Source organism: Balaenoptera borealis (assembly GCF_965194805.1).
Source record: "Balaenoptera borealis genome assembly, chromosome: X".
Taxonomy (NCBI): domain Eukaryota; kingdom Metazoa; phylum Chordata; class Mammalia; order Artiodactyla; family Balaenopteridae; genus Balaenoptera; species Balaenoptera borealis.
The window spans coordinates 13,851,815-13,865,421 of record NC_138881.1 but is presented as its reverse complement, the minus strand read 5'-3'; the positions used below and the strand labels follow the sequence as shown (position 1 = coordinate 13,865,421).

The 13,607-nt window shown below is 42.2% G+C and overlaps 1 protein-coding gene across 8 annotated transcripts in view; it reads right to left on the bottom strand.

The window, feature by feature from the left end:
• The window catches only part of TXLNG (taxilin gamma), a 59,897-nt gene extending 59,600 nt beyond the window's left edge, over positions 1-297 (bottom strand). For 5 of the 8 annotated variants that reach the window (XR_014239257.1, XM_082375658.1, XM_082375655.1 and 2 more), the window contains exon 1: positions 127-296. Coding sequence is in view for 7 of the 8 variants with exons in the window: in XM_082375658.1 (XP_082231784.1) it covers positions 127-228 (102 nt within the window). In the remaining variant the exon portion in view is untranslated. Of the gene's footprint in view, positions 1-126 lie in introns of all 8 variants that reach the window. The other 3 variants (XM_082375659.1, XM_082375660.1, XM_082375661.1) reach the window with 1 other exon arrangement.
• Between the last annotated feature and the right edge of the window lie 13,310 nt (positions 298-13,607).

Here is a 13,607-nt window from a genome sequence, read left to right as displayed (position 1 = left end):
GCGAAGAGGGCCGGATGGTCGTCCCGTGGCTATAGGTAACCCGGGAGAGTGAAGAGGTGCACCCCGAAACAGCTAGCCCCAGCATTCCTCAGGCCCAGCAACAACGCAGGTACCCCCCAGACTGACCTTCTGCCGCGGGCTGCGTCGCCGTCCACCCCGTCCGGCCTCAACTGCCTCCTCGGCGCCTCCGCCTCTTCCCCGCGAAGCCTCCTCTACCCGCGTCGCCATGAGGTGACGGCAGCAGCCAAACAAGCAGCCCGACAAGGGGCACGGAACCTCGCAGGGCCTCGCGCCCCGCCCCTGAATCCCCCAGCCAATTGCCGCATGCAAGGCTCCCCACGTGACCGGAGGAGGTTGGCCACCGAGGGGACGGAACGGAATGGGGGTGGGGAGCATTGAAGCCGGGGCTGGGCTACTGCAGGGCCGAAGGGCGAACAGAGGCCGCGCGAGCCTGCGCGAACGAGGAAAGGTACTCTGGAGTGGACTACAAGTCCCAGCAGGCCGCGCGGCCTCGGCTCGCAGACCCGGATCAGGGTTGGAGCGTAATGCGGCGTTCTGAAATGGGGGAAGAGTATCCACTGTGCTGCGCGTGCAGCCTCCTGGGATTTGTAGTTTTCTAGGGGCGATGTACCGGTACCGGAAGGTGCTCTTTATCATCCTGCGGGAAAAGTTCAGAAATAGTTCAGTGTTTGGGAGGGAGCGGGGTTGGGGGCACATTGTTCTGCTTTAGTTTTGGTTACTCTTCTTCGGAACTGAGCCCGAATGATTGGGGGATGAGGAGAAATACTTCGTGACTTTCAAGGCGGGAGAGTTGTAATGGCTTTCAGAATTTGAGGTTTCTGGCTCGACACCTGTCCCGAGTCCTGCCCCTCCACCAGAGCTCTCAGCACCGTTTAGCGGTCCCGAGCTCCTGCGGGGTGGGGGCTGCGTCATATCCACCTTGGCTGAACCGCCCGGGCTTCTAGCACAGTTCTCCACCCTTAGTTGGCGCTTAATACACATTGAACGTACTAGCTTTCTCCGCCAGTTGTTTCGTTACTGAAATTTTTTAACAAACTCGGTTTGCTGAATCGATTTTTTTTTTCTTGACGAGATTAGGGCGGGGATGGATTTTTTCTCAGACATACTCCCTATTTACATCTGATGGAACCAGATCTCCAATGACCGAGCTTCTGATAGTCACAGACCGTCATGAAATCCTGACATGTTGCCTTAAATAACTCATTATGAAAATTTGTGTAAATCCTATGTCATTTTTTATGAGAGAATACTAAGTAGTGGTGTCAGGCGCCAAAAATTTAATAACTTAACGTGAGAGTAAATTTCAATATTGGGGAAATTCCTTCTATTAATTTTAATTATTTCTGTAAATTTGGGGAAAGTACCATTATTTTATTTCACAGGCAGAACACCTCAGTCCAGCTTTGAGATTTCAAAACTAGAGCAACAGATAATGAACCCATACCTAGACACTATATAAAGCTGATGGCCTCGGCCACTATTCCTCACCTTCTTAAAGGCAAAAGTCCCAGTGAGATGCAGAAAAAATCTATTGGTAATGCTGCTTCTAACCCGCCTGGGGAATTGAGTGTTAAAATGCACCATAGTTAAATTATGGTACAAGAGAACACCATGCAGCTACTAAAAATGATAAACATTTTTTAAATTGACCTAGAAAATATACATAGCACAGTGAGCTTAAAAAAAAATCCATTTTCATAGAATTGCCTGTAGGTTTATAAAGAGATGTTTAGAAGGACATTAATCAAAGTGTTAATAATGTTTTTCCCTGGGAGATGAAACTTGGGAGTATTTTTACTTCGTGATTTTCTGTATTGTTTGAGTATAAGTATGCATGGAATTAAAAAAATAGTTATATTTATTAGGAAAACAAAAGGACTATGCAAGTGACCTCAAGTCTTAAGAGAAATGAAAAATAGTTAATTGTATTTGTTTTATTTATATACATTCTTATTTCAAAGGGATTTGGAAGGCTGTAAACATATACACGATATGCCACGACATACATATGTGTGTGTGTAGATATATAGATATATGTCATATCATTCGTTTATATACAAATAGAGAGGGAGAGAGAGAGAGAGAGAGAGAGAAATGACAAGAAAGTGAAAGTGAAAGAAGGATCAGGAAAAATAAGATGATGTCATGGGTGAGTTGATTCCATAAAACACATGCCTTGAGGTCTTGTCCACAAGCTGGACATGAGCCAAATTTTTATTTTGAGCTTCTTGACAGCTGGGAAAAGAGGAAAGCACAATTTACAGAGTGATTCACAACATGACAAAATAAAAACAAACCGGGTGCTCAAGAGAAACATAGCTATTACTGCTCCCACGAGAAATATGAATTTCAGAGGTCTGCTTCTTATAACGTCTTTAATGGAGGGGATGGTGTTTTTTTAAATCTGTCCACAAGTTCGTTGATGCTCCTCCCTTCAAAAGGTGGAGTCTGATTCCCCTGTTCTTGCAAGTGGGCCAGGCTTAGTGATCCGTTTCTAAGGAAAACAGCTTAGCAGAAGGGAGAGAGAAAGAATAGCTTCTGTCTGGCGCTCTGGGTCTCAGATCACTCTCTTCTTCCTCAGGTCAGACTAACCTGATTTTTGATAGACCCATTCTTTGTTTAGAATTTTATCTTAAATGCCTTCAAAGAGGTTACTGCCCAGCCTTAACCCAAGGCTCTATAAAGCACTGTACTTATCTCAGCTGGGATCCATTATTGGGGTTATGTTTTAAGTCTTCAAGAGCTAACATTTCTTTTTTTTTTTTTTTAATATTTATTTATTTGGCTGCGCCAGGTCTCAGTTGCAGCATGTGGGATCTTCGTTGCAGCATGCATGCAGGATCCAGTTCCCTGACCAAGGATCGAACCCGGGCCTCCTGCATTGAGAGCACGGAGTCTTAACCACTGGACCACCAGGGAAGTCCCAAGAGCTATCATTTCTTTATTTCCAAGTCTTTAAGAGGCATCCCATGATCTATCTGCATTAAATATTCTCACATTTTGCTCAAGGACTTATGGTCTCTGTTAAGAACTCTACCTGCCAGAAGGGTGAGGGTCACAAGAAAAACAGCTCGTCGCCAGTAGGGGGTATTCTCCCCGCTTCCTCTCTAAAGGCTATGCATGTACCTGAATATGGGCCCACTTATTCAGATGGTTAGTAAACAGCCAGGAACCTGAGGCAGAAAGTTCTTAAGAGCAGTAAGCTCAATGATGCCCCCAGCTCTCTGTCCTGTTAAGAGGCCAACTTGCGTCTATTACAGAGGCAGGATTCTGTTGGCCTTATGGCCACTATGAGGGAACTGGAACCCTCAGAGTTCATAGCTGGACACAGGGCTATTTAGAGGTTTGGCCTGTAGTATTACCCCTTAGGGAGCAGGCTTCAGATTGCTAGGTTCTCATACCCTGTCAATGCAAGGGTGAAGAGACTCACAAATTTTAAGCAATGCACATCTTGAATATTACTAATTTCACCACTGTGAGCCCATTTCTGACACCCATCATACTGTCTAACAAGCTACTAATTTCACCAATGAAAATCCATTTCTAACCTTCATTTTGCTACTTAGAAAAGCCTCTGCTATTGATTGAGCTATGGCTAACAGAAGCATTTGTAGTAGCTAGAATCTGGAATACAGACTCCCTGATTAATATAGCCGACTACCCCTCCCCTGGTGTGTGACGTCCTGAGTGGGGTCATTGCTAGCCCTTAATTTTACACAACACACACACACACACACACACACACACACACATACACACAGAGGCTACTACTACGACTACTACACAGTCTTTGCTGGCAGTAAATTAACAGACCCCGTCATACCTTATAATATGATCAAAGGTACTGACAAATCTCAAGAAGCAGTGTATCTCATCAGAAGAGTGGAAACCTAGAAAAGGGAGAGTCAGGGAGGCCAGGCTGACTGGCCCATCCAAGCAATGTTTGGGAGAGAGAGAATCTTGGTCAAAAAAGAGAACTTCACAAATAATGGCCCCGGGCTTCCCTGGTGGCGCAGTGGTTAAGAATCCCCCTGCCAATGCAGGGGACACGGGTTCAAGCCCTGGTCCAGGAAGATCCCACACGCCGTGGAGCAACTAAGCCCGTGCGCCACAACTACTGAGCCCGCTTGACACAACTACTGAAGCCCACGCGCCTAGAGCCTGTGCTCCACAACGAGAGAAGCCATCGCAATGAGAAGGCCGCGCACTGCAACGAAGAGTAGCCCCAGCTCGCTGCAACTAGAGAAAGTCCATGCGCAACAACGAAGACCCAACGCAGCCAAAAATAAATAAATTTTTTTTAAAAAGCCAATTGAAATGTAAAATAAGTTTTAAAAAAAAAGAAATAACGGCCCCATTTCCAAGGCTATCCTTAGTGTGGGGACAGAGGCTCCAGCATGCTAATCTAATGCCTTTGAACAGGAGACTTGTTTTGATGTCTTACCAAAAAACCTTCCCATCAGAATCTGTCTCCCTATGTGGGTCTGACTCTGGAGAGGGAATGTAGATGTGTGTAGTCGACTAAAAAAAAAAATGCACAACCTAATTGTGGGATCTCAGTTCCCCGACCAGGGATGGAATGCCGGGCCCTGTCAGTGAAAGCCCAGAATCCTAACCACTAGGCCACCAGGGAACTCCTGAGAATTCTGTTTTATTCAGCAAACTTACTGAGGACTTGAGCCTGGGATACAGACTCTCAGTTAGCTCTGAGAGACTGCTCCAAAGAGTAAGGAACGAGGGACTTCCCTGGCGGTCCTGTGGTTAGGACGCCACGATTCCACTGCAGGGGGCACGGGTTTCATCCCTGGTCAGGGAACTAAGATCCCACAAGCTGAGCAGTGTGGCCAAGAAAAAATTTTTTTAATTTAAATAAATAAATAAATAAAAGAGGTAAGGGAAGAGCCAGGATATATGAGTTTTTTGCTGAGGAAAAAAAACATGTAGTCAACCATCAGAACATCAAAAGATTACTGCTAATCACAAAAACAGACATCTCAAGTTAATGATTTTAGTATGGGAAGATGCAAGAGTCTGGGCTCATTGAAATCATTCCTTTGATATGCACCTTAACTATCTAGGGCCACTATCCTGTTTTTCTCCATCCTGAATCCACTCAGGGCACACCCTCAGGGGCGGCTACGTGAATGGTGGCTTTATGGCCACAACATCCTTTGTTTACTGAAATGCAGGCGACATTCTCTGTCCACAGTGTATATTTGTATTCAGTGAGATGCTTCCACTGCTCATTATTAATAAACATTTTGACTTTGTAAATCGGGACTGAGAGCCGTGTTCTGGAGACAGTGCCTTCTGGGAGTGTGTTTGGAAGCCCCTCGGGGGGCCGGAATATTTTGGGTACTCCTGTTTTGCATCTCTAGCATGCTGTACTTCCCGTACCAGGCCAGTCCCACACTTCAGTGTAAGGGCTTGTTTTTATTTTTATTTTTTCATGAATTTTTTTTTTTTTTTTGGCTTGCTGAATCTCAGGTCCCCTACCAGAAATTGAACCCGGGCCCTGGCAGTGAGAGCGTGGAATCCTAACCACCAGGCCACTAGGGAACTCCCTTGAGTTGTTTCTTTTTAGGGCTTGTTGAATGGACTCCTGCAGCTAGGTGGTAAATGAAGTGAGGGCAGGGGCCGTGCCCATGGAACTTCTATATTCTCAGCACTCAGCAGAAGGCCAGGCTCGGAGAAAGCTCTCAATACATACTTTTTGAGAAAAAGAAGCTCTGAATAGCAAAAGTGCACTGGCCACTCAGTTTTCTGAATCTATACAGATGAGGGCCAAACCTCCAATTCCCCAAGGTGATATCCCTTCTCACAACCTCTTGGAGAGTCTCCTAGTGGCAACATCCTGCTGCCACACTGAGAAGACCTCAGGCAGCCACGGGACCAAGATCATCCCAGGGTAAACTTAGTGGCAATAGAAAGTTTTCATTCATCAGTTAAACATTTACTGAGCACCTACTACATTCTGAGCACTTAATTAGACACCAGGCATACGACGATTTAGAATAAGGGCTCTCAGGCCAACACTGCCAGTGATGCAAATAACAAACAGTAACATAATTCATCTGTAATGATCTATATGGGAATAGAATCTACAAAAGAGTGGATATATGTATATGTATAACTGACTCGCTGTACAGCAGAAACTGACACAACATTGTAAATCAACTATACTCCAATAAAAAAATTTAAAAAAAACAGTAACAAAATTCAGAAGATAAAGGTATTGCAAAGTAACGGCTTAAGTGTAATTTTCTACTGGTGGTAGGGAAGTTTAAGGAAGGTTTAAAGTGACATCTGAGCCGTATCTTGAAGTGTCAAAAGGAGTTAAACCACGCTAGTTTGACTTGTCTATCTTGGAGTACTTTCAGAGAAAGAAAAGCTCCTACTAACCTTTAAAGTAGCCAAGAGTATTATTTCAACAAAAGAGTTCAATTTCATGTTTGTTGCATGCTCTTGGGGTTGTAGGTAGTGAAAAGGAGTATTTGCCTTTTCATAGAACAGAGAGCTTATTGTTTAATTCGATTACCCAATACCATCCTTCTATGCGCACCCTGATTTTAGTCCTTATAGGAATTTGGCCAATTTCAGCATTTGCTATACACTTCCACATTTCTGGCAGACACTGTAAGATTTAAAAAATGATTATACCTTATAACTAGCTTGCTCAGGCATACTGATGGCAGGCTGTAGAGTGTACAATTAGATTGGCAAACACTGGGGTGCCAGGTCCAGCAGGAAGAGGATACTTCAAATAAAAACTCTTGTCATGTAGGGAATATTGGGAGAGAGTACATGCATTTCAAAAACTCAAATACATATATTGAATATACAGGCTTCATGAATTTTGTTCTGATTTATTTCTACAACTCTCGACCAGAATTACAGACTTGCAAGGAAATGGAAACTATATGTATAAAGAGAGTGGTAAAGAAAAATACAAAATACTTGTGGGGTTAGGCGCTGTTGAAAATCTCTATATAGGACATTGGTTCAAGATGGCGGAGTAGAAGGACGTGCGCTCACGCCCTCTTGCGAGAGAGCACCTGAATCACAACTAACTGCTGAACAATCATCGACAGGAAGACGCTACAACTCATCAAAAAAGATACCCCACATCCAAAGACAAAGGAGAAGCCGCAATGAGATGGTAGGAGGGATGCAATCACAATAAAATAAAATCCCATAACCACTGAGTGGGTGACTCACAAACTGGAGAACACTTATACCACAGAAGTCCAACCACTGGAGTGAAGGCTCTGAGCCCCACATCAGGCTTCTGAACATGGGGGTCCGGCAACGGGAGGAGGAATTCCTAGACAATCAGACTTTGAAGGCTAGTGGAATTTGATTGCAGGACTTTGACAGGACTAGGGGAAACAGAGACTCCACTCTTGGAGGGTGCACACAAAGTAGTGTGCACATCAGGACCCAGGGGAAGGAGCAGTGACCCCATAGGAGACTGAACCAGGCCTACCTGCTAGTGTTGGAGGGTCTCCCATGGAGGCGGGGGGTGGCTGTGGCTCAGCATGAGGACAAGGACACTGGCAGCAGAAGTTCTGGGAAGTACTCCTTGGCATGAGCCCTCTCAGAGTCCGCCATTAGCCCCACAAAAAAGCCGGGTAGGCTACAGTGCTGGGTTGCCTCAGGCCAAACAACCAACAGGGAGGGAACCCAGCCTCACCCATCAACAGTCAAGGGGATTAAAGTTTTACTGAGCTCTGCCCACCAGAGTAACAGCCAGCTCTACCCACCACCAGTCCCTCCCATCAGGAAACTTGCACAAACCTCTTAGATAGCCTCATCCACAAGAGGGCAGACAGCAGAAGCAAGAAGAACTACAATCCTGCAGCCTGTGGAACAAAAACCACATTCACAGAAAGACAGACAAGATGAAAAGGCATAGGGCTATGTACCAGATGAAGGAACAAGATAAAACACCAGAAAAACAACTAAATGAAGTGGAGATAGGCAACCTTCCAGACAAAGAATTCAGAATAATGATAGTGAAGATGATCCAGGACCTCAGAAACAGAATGGAGGCAAAGATCGAGAAGATTCAAGAAATTTTTAACAAAGACCTAGAAGAATTAAAGAAAAAACACCTAGAAGAATTAAAGAACGAACAAACAGAGATGAACAATACAGTAACTGAAATGAAAAATACACTAGAAGGAATCAATAGCAGAATAACTGAGACAGAAGAACGGATAAGTGACCTGGAAGACAGAATGGTGGAATCCACTGCTGTGGAGCAGAATAAAGAAAAAAGAATGAAAAGAAATGAAAGCAGCCTAAGAGACCTCTGGGACAGCATTAAACGCACCAACATTCGCATTATAGGGGTCTCAGAAGGAGAAGAGAGAGAGAAAGGACCCAAGAAAATATTTGAAGAGATTATAGTCGAAAACTTCCCTAACATGGGAAAGGAAATAGCCACCCAAGTCCAGGAAGCACAGAGAGTCCCAGGCAGGATAAACCCAAGGAGAAACACGCCGAGACACATGGTAATCAAACGGACAAATATTAAAGAAAAAGAAAAATTATTGAAAGCAGCATGGGAAAAACGACAAATAACATACAAGGGAACTCCCATAAGGTTAACAGCTGATTTCTCAGCGGAAACTCTACAAGCCAGAAGGGAGTGGCATGATATATTTAAAGTGATGAAAGGGAAGAACCTACAACCAAGATTACTCTACCCGGCAAGGATCTCATTTAGATTCAACAGAGAAATCAAAAGCTTTACAGACAAGCAAAAGCTAAGAGAATTCAGCACCAGCAAACCACCTCTACAACAAATGCTAAAGGAACTTCTCTAAGTGGGAAACACAAGATAAGAAAAGGACCTACAAAAACAAACCCATAACAATTAAGAAAATGGTAATAAGAATACACATATCGATAATTACCTTAAATGTGAACGGATTAAATGCTCCAACCAAAAGACACAAGCTTGCTGAATGGATACAAAAACAAGACCCATCTGTATGCTTTCTACAAGAGACCCACTTCAGACCTAGGGACACATACAGACTGAAAGCAAGGGGATGGAAAAAGATATTCCATGCAAATGGAAATCAAAAGAAAGCTGGAGTAGCAATACTCATATCAGATAAAATAGACTTTATTTTTTTTTAATTTTATTTACTTATTTATGTATTGGTTGCGTTGGGTCATCGTTGCTGCACGCGGGCTTACTCTAGTTGTGGCGAGTGGGGTGCTACTCTTCATTGCAGTGCGCGGGCTTCTCATTGCGGTGGCTTCTCTTGTTGAGGAGCACAGGCTCTAGGCGCGCGGGCTTCAGTAGGTGCGTCAGGCAGGCTCGGTAGTTGTGGTTCATGGGCTTAGTTGCTCCACAGCATGTAGGATCTTCCTGGACCAGGGTTCAAACCTGTGTCCCCTGCATTGGCAGGCAGATTCTTAACCACGGCGCCACCAGGGAAGTCCTAAAATAGACTTTAAAATAAAGAATGTTACAAGAGACAAGGAAGGACACTACATAATGATCAAGGGATCAATCCAAGAAGAAGATATAACAAATATAAATATATATACACCCAATATAGGAGCACCTCAATACACAAGGCAACTGCTAACAGCTATAAAAGAGGAAATCGACAGTAACACAATAATAGTGGGGACCTTTAACACCTCACTTACACCAGTGGACAGATCATCCAGACAGAAAATTAATAAGGAAACACAAGCTTTAAATGACACAAGAGACCAGATAGATTTAATTGATATTTATAGGACATTCCATCCAAAAACAGCAGATTACACTTTCTTCTCAAGTGCACATGGAACATTCTCCAGGATAGATCACATCTTGAGTCACAAATCAAGCCTCAGTAAATTTAAGAAACTTGAAATCATATCAAGCATCTATTCTGACCACAATGCTATGAGATTAGAAATCAATTACAGGGAAAATAACATAATAAACACAAACACATGCAGGTTAAACAATACGTTACTAAATAACCAAGAGATCACTGAAGAAATCAAAGAGGAAATCAAAAAATACTTAGAGACAAATGACAATGAAAACACGATGATCCAAAACCTATGGGATGCAGCAAAAGTAGTTCTAAGAGGGAAGTTTATAGCTATACAAGCCTACCTCAAGAAACAAGAAAAATCTCAAATAAGCAATCTAACCTTGCACCTAAAGGAACTAGACAAAGAAAAACAAAGAAAACCCAAAGTTAGTAGAAGGAAAGAAATCACAAAGATCAGAGCAGAAATAAATGAAATAGAAACAAAGGAAACAGTAGCAAAGATCAATAAAACTAAAACTGGTTCTTTGAGAAGATAAACAAAATTGATAAACCTTTAGCCGGACTCATCAAGAAAAAGAAGGAGAGGAATCAAATCAATAAAATTAGAAATGAAAAAGGAGAAGTTACAAAGGACACCGCAGAAATACAAAGCATCCTAAGAAACTACTACAAGCAACTCTATGCCAATAAAATGGACAACCTGGAAGAAATGGACAAATTCTGAGAAAGGTATAACCTTCCAAGACTGAACCAGGAAGAAATAGAAAATATGAACAGACCAATCACAAGTAATGAAATTGAAACTGTGATTAAAAATCTTCCAACAAACAGAAGTCCAGGACCAGATGGCTTCACAGGTGAATTCTATCAAACATTTAGAGAAGAGCTAACACCCATCCTTCTCAAACACTTCCAAAATATTGCAGACAAAGGAACACTCCCAAACTCATTCTACAAGGCCACCATCACGCTGATACCAAAACCAGACAAACATACTACAAAAAAGGAAAATTACAGACCAATATCACTGATGAATATAGATGCAAAAATCCTCGACAATATACTAGCAAACAGAATCCAACAACACATTAAAAGGATCATACATCATGATCAAGTGGGATTTATCCCAGGGATGTAAGGATTCTTTAATATATACAAATCAATCAGTGTGATGCCCCATATTAAAAAATGGAAGAATAAAAAGCATATGATCATCTCAATAGATGCTGAAAAACTTTTGACAAAATTCAACACCCATTTATGATAAACACTCTCCAGAAAGTGGGCATAGAGGGAACCTACCTCAACATAATAAAGGCCATATACGACAAACCCACAGCAAACATCATTCTCAGTGGTGAAAAACTGAAAGCATTTCCTCTAAGACCAGGAACAAGACAAGGATGTCCACTCTCCCCACTATTATTCAACATAGTTTTGGAAGTCCTAGCCATGGCAATCAGGGAAGAAAAATAAATAAAAGGAATACAAATTGGAAAAGAAGAGTAAAACTGTCACTGTTTGCAGATGACATGATAGTATACGTAGAGAGTCCTAAAGACACCACCAGAAAACTACTAGAGCTAATCAATGAATTTGGTAAGGTTGCAGGATACAAAATTAATGCACAGAAATCACTTGCATTCCTATACATTAAAAACAAAAGATCAGAAAGAGAAATTAAGGAAACAATCCCATTCACCATTGCAACAAAAAGAATAAAATACCTAGGAATAAACCTACCTAAGGAGGTAAAAGACCTGTACTCAGAAAGCTATAAGACACTGATGAAAGAAATCAAAGATGACACAAGCAGATGGAGAGATATACTATGTTCTTGGACTGGAAGAATTAATATTGTGAAAATGACTATACTACCCAAAGCAATCTACAGATTCAATGCAATCCCTATCAAATTACCAATGGCATTTTTTGACAGAACTAGAACAAAACATCTTAAAATTTGTATGGAGACACAAAAGACCCCAAATAGCCAAAGCAGTCTTGAGGGAAAAACATGGAGCTGGAGGAATCAGACTCCCTGGCTTCAGACTCTACTACAAAGCTACAGGAATCAAGACAGTATGGTACTGGCACAAAAACAGAAACATAGATCAATGGAACAAGATAGAAAGCCCAGAGATAAACCCATGCACCTATGGTCAACTTATCTATGACAAACGAGGCAAGGATATACAATGGAGAAAAGACAGTCTCTTCAATAAGTGGTGCTGGGAAAACTGGACAGCTACATGTAAAAGAATGAAATTAGAACACTCCCTAACACCATACACAAAAATAAACTCAAAATGGATTCGAGACCTAAATGTAAGACTGGACACTATAAAACTCTTAGAGGAAAACATAGGAAGAACACTCTTTGACATAAACCACAGCAAGATCCTTTTTGACCCACCTCCTAGAGAAATGGAAATAAGAACAAAAATAAACAAATGGGACCTAAAGAAACTATAAATAAAACGAAAAGACAACCCTCAGAATGGGAGAAAATATTTGGAAATGAATCAATGGACAAAGGATTAATCTCCAAAATATATAAAAAGCTCATGCAGCTCAATATTAAAAAAACAAACAACCCAATCAAAAAATGGGCAGAAAACCTAAATAGACATTTCTCCAAAGAAGACATAAAGATGGCCAAGAAGCACATGAAAAGCTGCTCAACATCACTAATTATAAGAAAAATGCAAATCAAAACTACAATGAGGTATCACCTCACACCAGTCAGAATGGCCATCATCAAAAAATCTACAAACAACAAATGCTGGAGAGGGTGTGGAGAAAAGGGAACCCTCTTGCACTGTTGGTGGGAATGTAAATTGATACAGCCACTACGGAGAAGAGTATGGAGGTTCCTTAAAAAACTAAAAATAGAATTACCATATGACCCAGCAATCCCACTATTGGGCATATACCCAGAGAAAACCATAATTCAAAAAGACACATGCACCCCAATGTTCTTTGCAGCACTATTTACAATAGCTATGTCATTGAAGCAACCTAAATTCCCATGGACAGACAAATGGATAAAGAAGATGTGGTACATATATACAATGGAATATTACTCAGGCATAAAAAGAACAAAATTGGGGCATTTGTAGAGACGTGGATGGACCTAGAGAGTGTCATACAGAGTGAAGTAAGTCAGACAGAGGAAAAACAAATATTGTATATTATTTTATTTTATTTTATTTATTGTTTTTGGCTACGTTGGGTCTTTGCTGCTGTGCATGGGCTTTCTCTAGTTGTGGGGAGCAGGGGCTACTATTTGTTGCAGTGCGTGGGCTTCTCATTGCGGTGGCTTCTCTTGTTGTGGAGCACTGGCTCTAGGCGCACGAGCTTCTCCTGGGCTCTAGTGTGCAGGCTCAGTAGTTGTGGCACACGGGCTTAGTTGCTCCACGGCATATGAGATCTTCCCGGACCAGGGCTTGAACCCGTGTCCCCTGCATTGACAGGCAGATTCTTAACCACTGCACCACAAGGGAAGCCCCAAATATCGTATATTAACACATATATGAGGAATCTAGAAAAATGGTACAGATGAACCGGTTTGTAAGGCAGAAATAGAGACACCGATGTAGAGAACAAAGGTATGGACACCAAGGGGGGAAAGTGGGGGGTGCGGATGAATTGGGAGATTGGGATTGACATATATACACTAATATGTATAAAATATTGGATATCTAATAAGAACCTGGTGGCGCAGTGGTTAAGAATCCACCTGCCATCTGCATAGCACAGGGAGATCAGCTCAGTGCTTTGTGACCACCT